Consider the following 19,941-nt stretch of genomic DNA (forward strand, 5'->3'; position numbering starts at 1 on the left):
TTTTCTTGTGGCTGGCATAATCATGAAATCTGTAGCAGATCAACACTGAAGCTTTTCAAGCACCAAGCAAATACTGCTGTACAGAATAAAGAGAGTGAGTTACTTTCAATTATTCCTGCTTTGTATTGCCGCATGTCTAAGAATGCAGCTCCAGAAGCACCTGAATTGCAATCCAAGCAATGCATCGTGTTAGTACTAACGTACGTAAGCCAGCCCATTTGTTGTCATCAGAAGCCACTAAGGCAACATGAAAACCAGGCAGGCCAGCTAGAAACCAGTCAGGTGGCAATCTTACATCCATTCACCATCGGATTTGGTTTCCCCTTAGCCTGACTTCGGCTTGATGGGTGAGTAATGCCTTCTGTTCTGTTGTCATATTCTTGTGGAGTGAGAAACACAGCTCAATTTAGCAAAAAAATTCGTTGTCTGGTGTAGTGCTAATGCAGCACAAGAATAATCTCCTTGCCTCTGTAAGTGGAAGAGTGTAAGTTTAAGTAGCAGGGTGTCACCTTATGGTGGACTATGGGCTATATAATTTAGCTGCATTTACATGCAGCAATACCTGGGGCCTACAGAGAAGAGTGCAAAAGTACAGTAACTACCATGTAAAACTAGGTAAAAGTTGTGAATTCTTCTCCCCCTGCAGAGAACCAGAGTCTCAATTCTCTTGTCAAGTGCATTGTTTTAGGTACAGTAGCAAGCTTATTTTTCAGAGATACTGGGGAGACTTCTGTTGTTAAAACATTAAGGAAGTGTAAAGTGGAAGGCAACCTGGGTTTGGTTAAACTCTAAAAACCCGTGTCGATGAACTGTCTTCACGTGGAATTTGTTACAGAACTGCAACACAGCGCAGTTGAGCTCACGCTCAAAGCGCCTCTGCTGCAGCCAGTCCTGACTCCCTCATCCCAGCTTTAGGGTTCGCGTCGCCTGCTGGCCTCGGGGGAGGGAGTGGAAGAGGGGAAGGCCCAGAGCAGCAGAGGGGAGAAAGGCAGGGACATCGGGGAGCACCGAGGACGGGGTGTGGGGAAGGGGAGCGAGCTGCTGAGGACACGGGGCCGAGCCCTGAGGGCCGGAGGCCGCCTCTCCCCTGCTGCCGCCTCGCGGCCCACGTCTGAATTTCTCAGCTTCCTGACCACCGGGGCGAGGAACACGTGAAGTTGGTCTTTTTTTTTTTTTTTCCTTTTTTTTCCCTCAAAAGTGCCGGTGGAGCAGATAAATCGTTACGTTCCGTGTCTTTTCCTTACAGAGGATGCCGGAGAAGGGGAAAGGAAGGTGGCAGGAGCGGGGCAACCCTGCCTGTTTTCTAAGCTGTATAGCCTGTTAGAAAAGGGAGCGCTTAGGGAGCTACCAAATTACTACCATCCAGTCTGTTCCCTTATTTATTCTTGCTTCCTTAGATAAATATATGTGTATACATTCAGATTATAAAACCATTTCAATCAGCTATGTAATATTTTTCACTCATTAAACATTTCCTGGACAAGGTTTTTCATGTGTATGCATTGAAAACTAGAAAGAACTTGGGTTTCCTTATTGAATTTGGAACAGCTGTTCACTAAAAGTTTTTTTATAACACTTTTTTTTTTCCTTATATAGCTCAATATTTTGAAGAACATAATATATGAAACCAGCTAAATAACAAAGACTTGTGTTATAGCAGAAATGAATTAAGATCATTCTGCTAGTATACATGCAGAACGATACACCACATGACTCCAGCTGTGAGTTGCAGGCAGTTGCTGGTGAGTGGAAAGAATGACTCAGCAAGAAACAACGAATTTGTAATCAGAAATGGTTGTGTTGTGATCAGCAAGTCTAGAGTGCACAAGTCCACATTTCAAAGTTTTTTTTTCAGGTGGGGAATTAGCTCAAATGGTAGAGCGCTCGCTTAGCATGCGAGAGGTAGCGGGATCGATGCCCGCATTCTCCAGTACGTGTTTTTGGTCTTTATTCTCTGTGCAGTACTTAAAAATATTCCCTATTTATACCATTATACAAGAAAAAAATTAGTAAAAAAAAAAAAAAAAAGACTGAATTGCTGGACTGTAATCTAAAAAGGTTCACATATTGTTTTCATTATGTTGTTTTTACTTTTCAAAATGGTAAGTTTTTCTGTTATATAGAGGAGGAAAAATACACAAATTAACAAAACTTACACAAAATAACAAAACTTATTGACATTTCAAAACAGCAATAAACAACATGAATGAATTACAGAGAAAAATAAATTATGAGATTTGTGAGAGTGTGCCTTGAAAACTTTGGTTTATGATTGCGTTATGTAGTTTATGATTTTATTATTTTTTATAATACAGTTTAGTGTATAATGAAATTTTGTATTTGCGCTGTGAAGAATACTAATTTTTGTTGTTGTGTAAGCTATTTATAAGAAACAATGGGCTAGAATATTCGATATATTATTTCTCGTAACACGATTGTATCCATTGCCTGTGAAGCTTCACATCCGTGAAATACCATGAATATTTTCTTTGTAAAACTTTGCTTACACGTTTTAAGTTGTCATGAGATATTTTTTATTCTGATTTGATTTTCTTACTAGCTCATTTAGGTATTTAACAGCTTGGAATTCCAGCTTGAGGCAGCATGAGGAAACAGAGTGAAACTTTCCTTTAAATACAGAGAATTTGTGCAATCAGAATCTTTGAAGTACACATCCTAAAATAAATGGAAATCAGGAAACAAAAATTATGAATTGGGTTTCAAGTTAATGAAGGGGGAAATAGTGTGCTGCATGGATGTGCAAGAGATCCTCCTATGACATGATATGAAAGTAGTTAACCTCTGGATGGATTGGATAGAAAGTGAATTTGCTTATTTTTGTGATATTTGCTACATACAGGAGAGAAAAGATGCAACTGTAAGACTGCCAGTTAATTGCAGTTAAAATGAAATCCACTTTTGAGAAGAGCGTTGTGGTCTTCAGGAGTCCTCTCTATGCTCAGGTAATGATTTAAATGTCCATTTGCTTAGAATAAGACTCTGTACTGGTTTTCTATGTGATTATTACAGCTTCTGTGTTTTCTGTGTTCCTATTACTGCGCAATACTCGATGCTTCCTCTGCTTTTAAAGAGGATGAGTAATGTTGCTCTTCTCAGCTAATCAGATGCAAGTTGTGCACTGATGAAATGAGAGAATTCAGTGGGGCGGGCGCAGTCTGCAGTCACTTGCAGAACTATGGCTTCTGACTGTAAACTCTGGACTAATGAGTTGAGTGCTCATTATATTTATGTGCAGCTCCCTATAATGGAGCGCTGGTATCTGTTACAGCTTGTGAATGCACTGCGATATGAATAAAAGAGCTTCTTCTTAACCCATGTGGTGTTTTATGTCTTTTCTTTTTAGATACACTGTCTTGTGAAGAATTTACTGGGCTGAGAAAAATAAGGGTCCAAGCTCCCAAAAGCAGTACCTGTGGGAGGAAATTACCTGATGATGGCGTAAGTAGTTTCCAGAGCCCAGTGTCCATTCCAGAGCAATGACTCCTCTGGCTCTATCTGCACTTTTTGAGTCAGTAGTTTCATAGATATATTCTGTGGAAAGAAAAACAAGGCAATTCAGTGTGTTTGATTAGCATTATTATTGCCACTCACATAGGCTTTTGTCCCCTATCATATTGTGCTTAAATGAGTTACACAAGTTAATTATTCATTCTGTGAAAAACAAGTTTGCACTACAGCTGTAAGATAGTTATCGCATGTCTGAGTGTACTGTAATCTGAGAAAGGGAGAAAAATTATTCCTTATTTGTCTTCTCTCAAGACTTTGTTCCAAATATTACTTGAAAGGCCTTCCCCAGTGATGGCATGGAGCTTGGGGACCATTATTCTGGCAACTCTGGAGACTGTGGTTTACAGCAAGAGGGCAGTCTGTAGAATCTGTGCTTAAAAACCAAGACTCTGAAGAAATAACTTTATTTCACACAATTGTAGTACCTTGATTTTTCCATTGATTTTTCAGTTCTGAGTTTTCTTATAAGGGATGCTATGCGACACTTGGCATTTTTGTTGTCTTGATTACCATTACCCTATTTGACTAAGTCCAAGGCAGAGGTTGTATTTCACAGAAGAACGCTCTTCTTTTTGAAGAGAAGGGTGACTTCGTTATCATATGTAAGTACTTGATAGCTTGGAGGAAAAGGAACTTCTTGTAGCTTTGTATTTTTTCGGCTTCTAATTATCAGGTATTTTTCCTCTGAAGTTCAGTGTTGCAAAAAAAAAAAATAAAAAAATAAAAAAATATATCTTATCTCAATAAACTTTGCTCAGCATGCAGAGTGAAGTAGAATAAGCGTTCATACCCACAGTGTACGTATCTCTACGTATTTCTGGCCGCAGTTTTACCTTTACCTGACGTAAGTCTTTGTTAGTAACCATGTGTCCTACATCTGGTGGGCTGCTGTAGCTACAGGTGGGCTCGACAGATCACAGAAGAATCACCTAGGTTGGAGGAGACCTCCAAGATGGCCGAGTCCAACCTCTGACCTAACACTAACAAGTCCTCCACTAAACCGTGTCACTAAATTCAACATCTAAACGTCTCTTAAAGACCTCCAGGGGCGGTGACTCAGCCCCTTCCCTGGGCAGCCCGTTCCAGCGCCTCACAACCCTCTCGGGACAGACGCTCCTCCTGATGGAGACGGACTGTGGGTCGCAGGGTTACTGAACGCCAGCCAGCTGTGACCTGGGGGGCTGGCAGCCCTGCCTGCACCGTGTCTTGGGAGACGCGCAGGTGTACCAGGGCCCGCTAACGCAGCGCCACACGGAAAACAACGAAGCCTGTGGAAAAATCGGCCGGGAACTTGCGCGGCCCTAGCGCCCCTTGGTGGCCGCCTAGCCCCGCCCCTTTATAGCCCCGTGGCCACGCCCCTTCAGCATACCCCCGCTCATTCCCCCCCCCCCCGTAGCCCCGCCTCCGCCCCGCGCGGGAAGTGACGGGGCGCGCGAGGCGGAAGTGACGCGCGCGCGGCGTGCAGGCCCGGCCAGGTGCTGGGGGGGGGGCTCGGACAAGATGGCTGGCTCCACAGGTCGGTGAGGGGGGCGCGGCGGGGCCGGGCCGGGCCGGGCCGTGAGGCGGCGTTACGGCCCCGAGGGGCTCCCCCGCCGGGCAGGGGGACGAGCCGCCAGCCGCGGCAGCGAGCGGGGCGCCGGGGAGGCGCCTGCCGCAGGGGGAAAGGGGAAGCTGCGGGAGAGCGGGGCCGGGCTGCGCCCCCCTCGCAGCGGGAGAGGCCGGACCCGGGGGGGGGGATGTGCGGGGAGGGGGGCGGCGGCTGTGGGAGCGTGTGGGGGGGCGGGGGGGAAGGGTCGGGCTGCACGGGGGTAGGAGCGGGGCCGTGGGGGTGCGTGGAGGGAAGGGAGGGGTGGCACCGGCCCGGTAAAAAATGCCGGAGGGAAAATCTCTGTACGGGTGCGCGGTGCGGTCGTGTTCCGAAGTAAGGGCTGGCTCTTCTCCCTCTGGGTGCGGGGAGAGCGGGGGTCGGGCCTGTGTCGTGTTCTGGGGGAAAGGCAGCTCGTTTCAGCGGTGGCTGCGGCGCGTTGGGGGTGAGGGAAGTACCTCGTTCTCCTTCCCTGGGCGGCCGTTGGGTCTGTCCTGTGGGCAAATGAAAGGGCAGAGAGCTGTAGGTCGTAAGCTGGGAGCAGGAGAGAATGAATCCCAAACTGGTAGCTGGCATAGCATCTGTTCAGCAAAGGAAAAGACAAAGAGTATCGCTTCAAGCCCTGAAAAGAGAAGTTTAAGAAGCACAGACGTACTGACTGTCTCAGTCTTGTACCACGAGAGACGTAGAAAAATAAGGCCTTTCCCCAATACAAAATCTTGAGCACTTCAGGGCCTCTTTCACTGTTTCTTTGTTCCTGAGGTTTTATAAGATATAAATGGGATTGACAGAACTCAGCGCAGAGGGATGAATGTCTCAGTGCTTAGTCTGAGACAAACGCTGGCCACATCCGTTTATTTCTGTTCCCAGTCCCCTGGGTCATCAAGTGACTGAGACTATAACAAAACAGAAAAAACATTTGTGAACGAAACTTACCTTGGTACCTTACTGCTGATGCTGTGAGGAGAGCCCGTTTTGTGGCAGGAGAGCCTTCTCCCCTTGGTAATGTGACTTTGGAGGTGTGGGATTTACAGAGTGGAATTTGGGAAGATTACAGTAAAATGGGCACAACTTCTGCAGGTCAGTAAAAGAGCAGTCCAGGAAGGTCTGTTATTGCCTATGGTAAGCTGAGTTAGTATGGATATGTGGGAAAAAGTTTATTATTTACTTGGCTATGGATTACTGCATTTTATTTTGCTAAAATACATTAGCATACTTCCTGGTGTCTGAGTGTTTAAAAAAAAAAATAAAAATAAAAACAATACTGTACAGTAACTTCTAATGGCTTTTGCTTGTATCAGGTATCAGACATGGGGTTTCTGGTAGTGCACGGGAAGTCGAACCTTAAAAAAGGCCATGTGTTTTGAGTGTTGCCATTTCCCATCTCAATGCATTCAGTCTGGCTAGTGTAGAGTATCAGTTACTAACAATTTGTCTATCAGAAAAACTATTTTTTTTTCCTACAGAGAATTTGACTGCATAAGAAGAAATAACTTTTAAACAAAACTCTAATACTTTTACTGCTATAAAAGTTCCTCAGAGTCTTTCAAAACAGTGAGTGATATTTTAACAGCCTCTATACACACTTATTCAGTGCAGTTGTTTTTCTGTTAGAAACATAGTCACACAAAAAAAAAAAGTGGGAGGTTTACAGAATTATACATGTGTCTGCCCCAAACAAACTAAAATGTTAGCGGTACATGCAAGCACTGTTAAAGAAATTAAGTCATTTTATTAAATGAAGCAAGCAGACAATCGTTAGCAGAACTGCTGGGAAAACTTAGTCAGGTCTTCTAAAGCAAAATGCTTATTCCTGTGGGGAAAATGCTGTTGGCTCTTTATAGGTATATGCATAGATTGGGGGTGGGGTTGTTTTGTTCTTTCCTCATAGTGGGCAGAAATTCTTTGAGATTTCATCTGGAAGAACTCCTCTTACCAGGAAACTGTGTTAAACTCGATTTTGGAGGAGAGAAGGGCATGATTTGCTGTAAAGATAAGAATTAACTCTACTTATGTGAATTTTACCTGCTCTTGCTATAGAGTTCAACTTAATCCTTATTTATTTCAGAAAAATGAAAGTTTTGGTTGCATGAAGTCCAGGAATGAAAGTCTAGCCCCAACAAAACTCTTACGAAGGTCAACAGTTTCAGTTCTGTTCCAGATACTCTTTTAATGAGATCACCAGTTCTTTGAACAATCATATAAAAAATGCCTTTAAGAGCAAATAATTTAGTTTGAAAATAGTTGTTCTTTAGTGTGTGCTATAGAAATTGTCAGCATTCTATAGCTAGGGAATAAGTCTCACCTGCTTTTTAAAAGGACCTATATTGACTAATTTTACATGCAGATATTTCACTTCCTAGAAACTGACATTTGTAAGACGCATTTTGATTATTCTTCTAATCCAATTCCTTCTGCTTGTAGCTGAACGTAGGCTGTATGGGTTCTGATTGAGATCTGGGGAAAAACAAATCAGTTTTTTAAAGAAGTGAACAGCTATTGTTGATACAGTTTGCCAGTTTCACATGTGTTAGCTGGAGACTCATTTTGTGATGTTTCTGAAAATGTAGAGCACAAGATGTGATTAAACATAGTTTCAGATTAAAAGACATAATTTATCAAAGCATTTAAAATCTCCTATGTAACTTGAGAAAAAGCAACTGAAAAATAACAGCATTTAAAGGAATTAATTCAGGAATTAATTACATTTCTGCATTTCAAGATGAAATCAACCGTGCAGTGTCTAAAGCTATTCTCTAACTGTGGGTTGCTAAAGGCTTTCATCTCCTTCCTCTTCAACTAAGGACTTCAGTAGCTTGGGTTAGAAAAGGGCTAAGTTAGGCAAAATTCACTTCGGTTTGCTGGAATTGCACTCAGGTTTAAAAAAAAAAAAAACAAAAAACACAAACAGCTGATCTATGGTCAGAAATTATAAGTAAGATTCCCAGTTTACTTCTAATATGTTGTCACAAGCAACCTCTTTTGAAAGCGTGCTTAATGGCTTTGAAAGGAGTACAGTAGATCCCAAATAAATATTCACAGAATCATTAAGGTTGGAAAAGACCTCCAAGATCACCTGGTCCAACCATCCCCCTACCACCAATGTCACCCACCGAACCGTGTCCCTAAGCACCACGTCCAGCCCTTCCTTGAACACCCCCAGGGACGGTGACGCCACCACCTCCCTGGGCAACCCGTCCCAGTGCCTGACTGCTCTTTCTGAGAAGAAATGTCTCCTCATTTCCAACCTGAACCTCCCCTGCCAAAGGGGGTTTTGTTTCTGTAAAATCCCCACTTCCCTTTTCCAAATACTGTAGATGAACCGATTACTTTGTGTGACTTCTGTTGCCCACCTGAAGATCACTTTCTCTTTGAATTTACATATGATTGATTCTTTGAATGGAAATGGCAGAGTGCTCAATGTCAGTGCCTTGTTTTCTTAGTTTTGGTGTTTACCTCCCTTTGTAAACATTTAGAGGTGGTGAAAGCAGTTCTAAGTGTGTATAACTGCAGCTGTTATGAAGCTGATATTAAAAATGATGGGCTGGGCCATTTAGTCTGATTCCCTGAGCTGTGGAGGAAGGACTGACAGTATCTTTTCTGGTGATTTGGTAGTGTTTTTTTAATTAATATTATTTATTTTTTGTAAAGCTTTTTTTTCTTAAAAACCTCCACTGAAGAAGATTTCATAATGTGAGACAAGATCTCATACTACTTTCCCTTAGATGTCTTACATTGCTTCTCCATTCAAGATCAGCCTGATGTCTGTCTGTTCTGTGCTTAGCAGGATAGAGAGTGGTGGATTATCATACCTCGTTTGGAGACTCTAGGTATTAAGAGCCCTTCAAAGGAATAATAAAGGAATTTATTCATAAGTGGGATGTAAAAGTAGTATTTTCAAGGCTATTTTTGCATATAAAGAAATGGTCCTCCTCGTATGTTTTACCTTTGAGGATATCTTGCTCCATCCCCCTTCCTCTGTTATGCCTCCATGACATTGTTACTCACTTACCCGGAATCCATTCAAGAAGTGAATTTAAAAGCTGTTTAGAATTGTACAGTTCTGTACATTTTTTCTTTGCCCTTATAAAGTTAGCTCTGTAAGCACAGACTTCTTGAAGCTGTAAGTAATCAGAGAAAACAAAGGAAGCAGAATGCTGTATTCTGTGAGGCAGCACTCTGTGTGGGGTATTTTTCCATCCTGTCCTATGCACGAGGAATTGTAACTGGAATTGTTCTGCCTACTTAAAAACATCATGGCAAGCCACAAATAATTTAGATGTGCTTCAGCTGGGTTGAAAACAATCTTGCTTACAAATTACTTTTAAACTATATATAGACCATTAGTTCTTTCTGACTGTGTGGCATGTATAGGCAAGATACTCTCTCTTCTCAGCTTGGCCTGTAACGTTTTCCTGTCTTTGTTGCTGGTATTTTACAACTCTGTCTTACAGAGCTCCAACTTACATCTTTGTGCCACAATAGGTAAGAGTATGCTCACAGGCTAAACGCCTTATTCGGAGGTTTACAAAGCAGGCCACTTACAGAATAATTTGTGTGAAATTCAGGGGTGTTGTCAGGCACAGTATGGAAGCTCATTACCTAAACTGTTCTATACAGTCCCGGAAAATAGTAGCCTGCATGAAGATGCAACACACACAATTTCAGGAAGATCTGCCTTTCAGTATTTGGAGGCAGATTGTCCACGTTATAAATCTCAGCACAAATGAGAAGGCTCTTGCATGTGAGATGTAGATTGCCAAATCTTCTGAGTAGTTAGTGGAGCTGAGTTCCAAATACACATTCATTACTTCGCACATTTTGCCGTACGGAAGATTTTGTCCAAAAGCAGTGTAAGTACATACCGTGAAACTTCAGCCTCGTTTTGCTGACAGACTCTTCCTCCTCTCTCTCCACCTACTCTTGAATGTTTTTTTCTAGACAATAGCTTGTACTTCATCCGGTCCAAAACTTTATCTCAAGTCCCAGATCAGCTTCAGTTGCTCATGTCACTCAGGTTTTGTTGCCTTGCTGTCTCAAGTAGCTTGTGGGAGCCTCAGCATGGGTTGTGTAAAGACAAGAAGATGCTATTGAGAAAGCTTTCAAAGTAGTCTTGATTTAAGCTGTACTCAGAAGGGTTTTGCTGTATGCTGCCTTGCCCAAAAGAGTGTTTTTCTTTGTTAGGCGTTTGGAATGCACTAATGAGATGTAATGCAAGCAATATTTTTGAGTAAAATCAGTACTTCAGTACAATAAACTAAGAATGTGAAGCTGTCAGACTGGTTTTGAATAAGATGAGCTTCTGCTTTACAGCCTCTTCAAATATGTGTGGTGCCTCAAGTATGGGACTGTTAATCAGTTGTAGTTAACATTTGGAAGCAAATGGAACCTTCAGCAGAAACTTAAAACTTCAGAGCTCTACATTAATCCCTTATTTCAGCAGGATCGGTAGCTTCAACTAGGCTGAAAAAAAGTCAGGAAAATAGCTTCTAACATACAGACAGACTTAAATTTTTTTTTTTTTTGCATTACACATTTGAACTATACCAAGAAAAAGATCGCCTCCTTTCATTGTATTTGTGGCTATTCATAACTGATTAGTTAAGTAAATTTGAAATTCACTTGATTAAATCGAAAACATTTTTTGTGGTTCATGGCAAAATAGCGTGCTTTATTCAGGATACCAACATAGCCTTAGTGAAGTGTCCAGTTTTATTCATATGACTTAGAACTTTTTGAAGGAAAAAAGTGTATGCTTTTTTCCTTCTCATGGAAGTGGTATATGTGGTCATGTAAATATTAAATGATTTTAACCTCTGAAACGTGGTTTATAGGAAATGGCAGACTGGAACGGGACTATCACAAAAATAACATAGGAAAATAATTTGATGACAGTTCTTGCTACTAAATATGTGGTGAATGGTTCTTGCTGATTGTGTCCTTAAGTGTTTGCTTAGGTGAACAACTGAAAAAATAACCCTGGCTCAGACTGTCACACAGATAAAAGATCTTTGTTTTGGGCTGTGGGTGGGTGCTGAGTCATGTCGTGAGGACCTCTGTGCGAGTCTTAGAAAAAGTGTTTGCTAATCAATGACTTGTAACCCGTTTTAGACAGCTTTACAGCTTTGCTAAACTAAATCCTTGATGCTACTCTTGTTATCTGGGTCACACATTGTGTTCTTGCTATTAAAGCAGACCCTGTGAAAGTCATTTCATGGGAAGAGGTTTTGGCCTCTGCTGGGTTCCTCTACTCTCCCACTTCTGCCCCTTTATCTGGAACAAGTTTTTTAATGTCATGTTACCTTTAAAAGATAGCTTTAAAAGTGTGTGTTTGAAATCCTTTTTCCTCTCTGCCAACATAATATCAGTTTTAAAATGAAAGCTTCAAAAATTGAGCCTATTTGCTATTATACCTTTCTTTTAGCCTTTCATGCCTTTATATAGCTTTGGTTTTAAGAGTGGGCTTATTTTGTACTAAACAATTTTTTGTGTGTGTTTCTGAGGAGATAAATTGGAAAGGTTTCTTTGATAAAATTGTCATCTCTTAGACTAATTAGATAAGAATTAATATTGCTGGTGTATTTTGAAGCGAGTGGTGTAGTTTCTAAACCCTCTTTCCTGGCTTCCCGCCTTACATTGTTTTGTACAAAATGGAAATAGCAATAAAACTCTCAATTTGATAAGCATCACAGTGTCTAATTTTCGTAATCTACCATATCATATCCTGAAACACATGGGAAGATCACTGAATCATTTAGTATTTCCTGTGCGTTTCCTTCAGTAGTTGCCTGAAAAGCGTTAACTTTTAAATCACAGCCAGCCTCTGCATTTCCACCTTTCACCAAAACAAGCCTGGATGGTAGCCATGGATGAGCTCCTTCGGTGCCTTAGCTGTTGCATTCCTGTGTGTTTTTCCTTATGACTAGGCACAAGCGGACGTGCAGTGTCTGGTGGAACTGAGCTCTCAGTTAACAGTAGTGGTCTCGTTGATAACAAAACTTACATTTAGATTCTAAACTGATAATTTATACCACTGTTATCGATGCACACTTGTAAAATAAGGGTTTTAAGCAACTTATGCTAGTTTCCGTTTAGAACTTCAGTAGTTCAGTGGTTTTATGCTGTAGCATCCTATTGTTGTGATAACGTTTTTTTTTTAATGAGGTATTTTAATTACTTAAAATCTGTTGTGAGAGCTTCTCAAGGTTGTGTTTTATTATTATTTTTACACCGAGAGCACGGTTGTGCCCTGTTTTGTAGTCTGATAACATATGTATCTGTGGTGGAGTAAGCCTCTCCATTACAGCATTTATATGAGCACCATTAGTAAGTCCATTCCAGCAACTGTATTTAAGGTGATCATATTAATGTGAAAATGCAAAGATAGACTGGAACAAGCTCTGTTACATCTTTGCTAACAAAGCTGAGTCTCCTTGGAGTTTCTCTTGGATCAGGACAGCATTCTGTGTGCATGTATCCAGTCCTGCCTACTCCCTTCGCTCCTGCTCACATGATGGCTCTTACACTTCTTTAGTGTTGTGTCTTGCATAACTTCAGGACATGTAGGGTATTGTTGCTGCATAAAAAATCAGGAGATTGAAGAGCACGTTTTGAGGTTGGTCTGCAGGAGATGGGGAATGGAGGTTTTTGGAGGGGGGAACCTTGGTGAGGAGAAGCGGTGCAAAATGGAAAAACTTACTGGGATTTGTAAGGAATGGCTTCTCCCCAGATACTGGTCAGAGGGTGAAGTTGCTCTGATGAATCAGTTAATGGCAGCCTCGTCTCCCTCTGTCTGCTGCCCTTCTGAGAAAGGTGAGTAAGGGGAGAGGGGTGGCTGTGGGGAGCAGAGGAGGAGAGAGGAACAGACGTTATAGACAATACGTTTTCCTGGAGGATGCTGACCATCGCAGGAAGAGTCCCGTCCACAAGGCTGCCTTGAGTAAACAATCTGATGAATTATTGAACAGAGTAGGTACAACTCAAAATTATTAGGAGCAGTTAGCTCGCTTCTCTCTGGTTACCTAAGAGGCAGGAGGAGAGAAAAGCAGGGAGGGCTTCTGAGGTGAAGATGCCTTGATAATGGAGCTATTTGTTCTGCTAGTGATTTCTCACACTTAAAGCCATAAATATTAAAACCTAAAATTGCACTGGATTTTGTTATTTATTTACACGTTTGGAGCGTTTACTGTGCTGGAGAAGCCGAGTTTGAGGTCTCATTCTTATAGTGAAACCAGCAGCAACTAGAACACGTCGAATAAACTGATGCTGCTTTTGCAGTTCTGATATACTGAGATCTCCAGCATGAAAATTTGCATTTTAAGCTGTTAAAACGTGCGTTTGTTAATCAGGTATGTTTATGAAGTCCCAAGTACTAGTGCCCATAGCAGTAAGACTTAATTTCTTCCCTTCTGTACTCCAAACTACATAAGCTTCAGTATTGTTCACATTTCGAAAGCTTTGCTATGATTTTCACATGTTTAAAAACAACTTATTTTTTGTAATGAAATTACGTTTTGGCCTGGTAAGGCAAACTGGTAGTACCACCTCTCCTTTCGTGTGAGACTGTCCGTGACAGTTCTTGTTGTATACTGTGTTCTGGATTTTGTGAGTGTAGCTGGGAAAATGTATATGAAAAGTAAAATAGAGAATTGGATACCACCAAACGTGAGGTGGGCTCAGCCTTGAAAGTGTGAGCTGATAGCTAGAAGACCATACTTCTGTTTGCAGCCTTTCCTCCCTTGGTAGTCTGCCTGTCCCTAAACATGCAAGCATGAAGTAAGTTCTGTTTTCCTTTGAAGACCTGTTTTACTTTATTTTGCAGCTGACTCCAAAATATGAGGTGGAGGAGTTCAATTTGTGTTAAATGTAAATTTTAACAGAGCTCAGCTAGAATCGCCGCTAGAAAACCAACCAAAAAAGGCCAACATGCACATACCATTATTTTTTAGAAATTATCACTTTCAGAGTTTATTATTAGCAGATAACTAACAGTGTCTTAATGTTATAAATATGCATAATGAAACTGGAAGGGAAGAAATCTGCTTCTGTACATGTATGTTTTTTCTTCAGTGAAATTACTGTTTTTTCTAAACACTAGTGTTTGTGCCCTATCCTCAAGACATAAATACCTCCACACCTCTCCATACCTTTTCCCCTCACCCAAGATATACATGTTTTGTTGCAATAAATGAGGCTTTTGCCGTATGAACGTGGTTTCTCATTAGCAGCCTTTTTAATATAAACGGTATATGGAATATTTATGGCTGTAGCTAGATTCAAACATAAAGGAAATTCCTGTGCAGCTGAACTTTAGACCTGAACTATCAACATCTAAGGCATCAACAATGTGAAATTTCACGTAAGTAAATACAGAAATAGTGTCGCTAATGTAATTCTGAAAATAAATACTGCTTTAGATAGCTTTAACCAAAAGATTTTGAGGTGAAGGCTTATAGCTTTCACACTTCTGCGACCATTTATTGGCTCCTGCTGCGAAGTTTTGTGTGGTAAGCGAAGCCTCTTCATAGGAGGAAAAACCAACTGATGAAATGCATACTTTAACTTATTTTTTTTAAAAAACTGAGCAACATCAGTGTAGTTCTTTAAATTGTATCTCCTCCATGAAATCTTCTGTTTTTTCAGATTCCCAGTTTTTTCAGAGTTTAGTTATAGTAAAATGCAAAAGAAGGTAACTGGTCACAAAGTTCTTACATAGTCATAGTCAAATATATCATGATATTTTTGTCTGTTTAATTCATCATGTAAAGAATCTGAATAGTCCATTCAGCACACATCAGCTATGGTGGGTACAGACAATTTCTGTAAATAACGCTTGTGAGATGGCAGTTTTCTCATCTTTAGGGTTGTAGCAAAAGTGGCTCTAAATTATGAAAAGCATTGAACACACAAAATAAATGGTCATTTATGCTGCACGTCAGCTAGTCTACATCTGCTTACTTGAGCTATGCAAACTTACCTGCTACACGTCTTGTTTCATATTAGTTCCTAAAGTTAGTGTTTTTTTGTTTCATCTGGGATGAATAGTTTCAGTTTATGTAGAAATGGATTTTTATCTGATTACATCAGGCTTGTTTTTCTTAGTCTGCGTGTTTCTAGAAGTTTTCCACAGGTAAGCTCAAATGGGTTAGTCTTCGTGTGTCTGTAGATCTAAACGGCTGTTGCTTACAGATTTGCCAATCGCAGATAGTAATGACATGACACGTGATTAAATTAATCTGTTAAAATGCATGTTTAGATGCTAGCACAGTGGAGAAGCAGCAGTCAGGATCCCTGTTGTTTTTTAGGAGTTGCCCGTGATGAATTTTGGATGCACGAAGTACTTGGTCTGTTATCTGTTGTGTTTTTGTCATCTGTATTGTGTGACTTCTAATGAGTCCTTTTGTTATCCCATCACTATTGATAGGAAGGCATCTATTCGCTTATATATGACAAAATCAGTGATGACTGGAATCTTCTGGTGGAGTATATTGTACTGTATGGATGTTTCATCCATACGTGCTGGAATCACTCAGTACCTTATCCACATCCCTCATCAGTGTGTATTGTCCATGTGTTGTTGCTAAATTTAAGATAATACAGTACTTTTTCTGATTGAAACTCAAAATTGTTAATGCAGAATATTCTGTTGTTTGAATTCCATTGCTTTGGGACATAGTAGCAGAAGGAAAATAGAGAAAAATAGAGTATGGTAAGTGTAGCTTTATGAACAGTATGGATACATAGGATTCTGAATTTGAAGTGTTTCAAAACTTGGTTGGAAGGCAGTTCGAAGAAGTGGGATGTACCCATAATTCTAAGAAAGCAGACATCGAATTGAACAAAAATAACAAGATGCATCAAAGTCGTTTAATGAAATTAATTTTCTCAGTTCAGGCTCATTGTGTCATTGTGTTGGTTCATAGACTGAGTTCCACAGCAGCAAATGAGGGCTTTCGTAGGCCCTGGAGAAAATGTGTTGCTTTTCACTGAGAAAGAAAACTTTCACTGTAGTAACTGCTGCATCCCGATGGGTAGCGATGTTCTTCTGTCCACGAAGCTCCCATGTCCAATTTCACCAATGTGCAAATTGTTAGAAATACTTCTGTTTTTTGGAGCCAGGTACTGTGATCAACTTCAGATAATAATTACAAAGTAATTACAGTAAAGCCTGGTAATACTTTTTGATATTAGGTTCCTAATGGTAAGTCAGCCACTGTTACTCTGTGTATACACAGAATATTTTACTGGGCAAAAGTGTGTGATGTGAGTGGGATAATCGGCAAACAAAAGCCTAGATTGTATGTTTTAAAAAAGTAGCTTTTTCAGAGAAGAGTACATCTTACAAAACTGTATTTGTACGAGACTGTCTTTTGCAGCCCAAATAGGATATTAGTATTTGACACACACACAGCCCTCTTTCCCCTCTTTTTTTTTTTGTACATCACCCATTGCGGGGCCTACGTAAGGCTATGGTTGTTGTATGTTATGTTTGATTTTTTTTTTTTGTATTTTGTTAGTAGAGTATTTCAGCTTCCATCTTTATTTTCTCCAGAGCAAGACTTAGGCTAAAAGGCACCTGTAATTATCTGTGTGTTTCTCTTTTGAATTTATTTCTTCTCCATACACCAGGAGAAATTATATTACAGCTTAGAATTTGCAAAGCTGACATCTTTCCCCTCTTTCTTGTCATTAAAAAATACTTATTTTTGTGCTAGCCTGAATCTGTTAAATGGAACTTGAGAGTTTTTCATTTTTTGTTACCAAGCTGTACGTGTTTTGCAGTTTCTGTTAGCTGAAAGTCACCGTGCAGAAGATAATCCATACATTCAAAATGGTTAATGCTGCAGAATTTTCCTGACGTAGCCATCTCAGTCAGAAAGAATAACACCGCTGACAGTAGCCGAGCTGTGTTAGTGTGTAACGCCCTGATACAGCTCATTCCTGGGTCAACATAAAGGTTTGTTTTTATAGCTGCTCGGGTGCGTGTGCTGTCAGTGCGGGGTGTGCTGCCATGGCTGTTGTAAGAGGCTCCTCGTGTGGATGTTGCTGTAAGGGGTGATTGAAGCCAAGAGCTAAGGAGGGTTTTAAGGAAAACTGAATGCTGATATGGATATTGTAATGCACTCTCGTAAAAGTAGTTTTGGATATAACAAAACGTCACACTTAAGGCTTTGAGTCAGTCTGTGAAAAACTAGGATTATGATTCCCCTTTTTAAGTGTCAGGGAGAAGAGGATGTAGATTATTGCACTCTTGCCTTGTACATGGCTGTTCTTAGGAGTCGATTGATGTGCAGGGAGTTGGGACTACTGAGTGTAATCAAATATTCTAGGTTTAATTTTTTTTTTGTGTGTGCCACTTCATTAAGTCCAGTTACCTCCATAATCTAGAGTATTCTGTCTTCAGTTTTTTGTATCACTTTTGTTGCTGTAGTCTGAGCTCTTTAAATTAGTTCTGTTTGGTCTGGAACAGCACAGATGCATTATTTACCTACAGCTGCAGAAGGATACAGGTAATAGCTGCACAGTGACATCAAGAAACTGTGTGTCTTCTTGGTGCTGATTAAATCCATACCAGCAGGTGATCTGGTGCTACCAGCTGCTGACTAGTCTTGATACAGTAGCCAAGAACAGGTTGCTCCAGAAAATGTATCTCAGCCAATTCTCCTGTATTGCTGCAGAAAAAGTTACTGGTCCTATTAAAGAATACTGATGAATCCTTTCTTACTTTCCTGATCTTTCATGATTAAGCTTCTATTAAGTTAAAAATGATTGGTGTTTATGAGCATGAGTCGTTTTCTAAGTGCAGTGTTTACTTCAGCTGCGTGGAAAACTTGGTAAATGCCGTTTGACAGTTCATGTGTACAATGCTGTGGGGGTGTATCAGGATGTTTTTGTCACTAAAACCCCTAACGTGAGTTAAGCTTTGCAGATAAACTGAAAAGCGGTCGGGGGAGGTTGCTTTTGTTTCATTTTTAATCTTGATGAAGCCAGCTGTGTTTCCACATACAGATAGCCGTGCTGTACCTACCGTTACTCACGGCCTGCTGAGTGGCCATTACCACCCCTGCAGCTCTACCGGTGATAAAATCGCACGAGTGCTCAAATCCCCTTCGTTTGGAAGTGAGATGTTTTAGCTGAGGGATGCGTGCTACAGGGAGCAAGAACAACCTGTCTGCTCTTGCTTGATGCCAGGTAGCGATCCCATCATCAGGAGGAACTGGGGACAGCAATTCCTGGCTGTTCCATGCTGGTGGAAAGCTAGCAGCATCTCTCTCTCTCCAGTTGCAGATCCTTATTCCAGGAGACGCACTGGGGAGCTCGGAGCTGAAGAATAAGGGCGTCTGCTGTTGCTGAGGAGCTGCATGGTTGGCAGACTTGAGCAGAGGATGTTTTGTTGTCCAGATTTTGGAAATGAAATATTGATTCTTACTCTGTTTCCTTCAAGGAGTACTTCAGAGTCCTTAACAAATATTTGATGAAGTGTATTGTCTGGATTAGAGACAAAACTGTTTGTTGCATATACACCATTAACATATAATTTAGATTGTGCCCTATGTGAAATGGTGAGACAAGAATTATTTTACTATATGTTAGGTGCAAGTTTAATATCAAAAAGATCCAGGCCATCATTGCCTAATTTTATAAATAGAAGCTCTTGTTTCACTGGAAAGAGGGTTCAATGTCATATGTATATCCTGTTCTTCAAGCTACGTAGATTTATTTTAAGTAAAGATTATAGCGCTTTATGTTTGCTTTTGTTATACTGTAGCCTGTGTGGGTGCATGAGTGTACTCTTCAAATGGAAGTAGCATTTAATTCCAATTCAGTTTGCTGGTAGTTTCTAAGACTGTCATTATAAAGGTAAGGTGGTTGGTGATGCTTTCTTTTTTTTTTTTTAATCCATTGTGTTAATTTTTACAGTATTCTTGGTCACTTGTAAGAAATCTACCAACAATCGTTTTCTAATAAAATATTGAGTAGTGTTGTCAGTAGAAATTTGCACCACAAGGGGACAAACCACTAATCATATATGAAAGGAAGAAAAAAGCAGTTTAGTGGCTTTTTTTTTTTTTTTTTGCAAGCCAGGAATAGTGACCTGTTAATTTGTTGTTTTAAAAAGCTCTGGTAGACATCCATAATTAAGATGTGCACAGAGCGTATCTTTGGAAATAGGGGGAGAGGGTTGTTTTCTGAAATTACTTATATTTCTTAAATATAAGATTGCATAAGGTGAAAGATTTTGTGCATATATGATGAATGTAAATAAATGAATAAAATATGTCTGCAAAAATGAATGAAGTATCTTAAATATGGGAGTGTTCTTATGAAACAGTGGGTTCATTTTACACGATGATTTATACAGTCTTTTGTGGTATCCCCAACCCAAATCTTGTAGGACTGCATAACTTTCTGAAAGGGAATGTGTTTGAGTGACTCCTTGGTCCAGTTTTAGTTAAGAATTTGTAATGTGTTTTTTTTTTTTGGGGGGGGGGGGAGGTAGGGGAGTGTTAATGAGTTTGAATCTCAATAGGTGTTTATTTGTTTAAAAGTAGGGATTTTGACTCTTATTTTTAATCTAGAGCAGTGTTTTGCTACCTAGTTCTAGCACTGAGAGGAACGTTAGTGTGGGGAGCCTGGTGCTTGCTGTTCAGATCCTTTCTTCTTTTTTTCAGAGCAGATCTCAATTATTTACTGGAAATGTTCTGGGAGTTCTCAATGTTCGCAAGTCCTTTGCTGCTCCCCGTGGGTAGTTAGGGGAACTGGTGAGCACAGACAACTTAGTGGAAAAAATTGTGATGGCCATGGGACAGTTAGTCATAGCGGGTTGT

The 19,941-nt window shown here is 40.5% G+C and overlaps 1 protein-coding gene, 1 long non-coding RNA gene and 1 other non-coding gene across 4 annotated transcripts in view; all 3 read left to right on the plus strand.

Moving 5' to 3' along the window:
* The first annotated feature begins 1,169 nt into the window (after positions 1–1,169).
* LOC106038416 (uncharacterized) lies at positions 1,170–3,921 on the plus strand. The gene is made up of 4 exons (XR_007166373.2): positions 1,170–1,742; positions 2,861–2,963; positions 3,365–3,459; positions 3,781–3,921. It is a non-coding gene; the product is annotated as an uncharacterized lncRNA (long non-coding RNA).
* On the plus strand, positions 1,858–1,930 carry TRNAA-AGC (transfer RNA alanine (anticodon AGC)). The gene has a single exon. It is a non-coding gene; the product is annotated as a tRNA-Ala (tRNA).
* Positions 3,922–4,895: 974 nt separating the features above from the next.
* Positions 4,896–19,941, plus strand: part of UBE2V2 (ubiquitin conjugating enzyme E2 V2) — a 28,961-nt gene continuing 13,915 nt past the window's right edge. Inside the window, exon 1 of one of the 2 annotated variants that reach the window (XM_048072419.2) lies at positions 4,896–5,044. In XM_048072419.2, coding sequence (XP_047928376.1) covers positions 5,029–5,044 — 16 coding nt within the window. In that variant the 5' untranslated portion in view covers positions 4,896–5,028. The remainder of the gene's footprint in view (positions 5,045–19,941) is intronic. The other variant, XM_048072418.2, reaches the window with a different exon arrangement.

This window comes from Anser cygnoides, chromosome 2, assembly GCF_040182565.1.
Source record: "Anser cygnoides isolate HZ-2024a breed goose chromosome 2, Taihu_goose_T2T_genome, whole genome shotgun sequence".
In the NCBI taxonomy this organism is placed as follows: domain Eukaryota; kingdom Metazoa; phylum Chordata; class Aves; order Anseriformes; family Anatidae; genus Anser; species Anser cygnoides.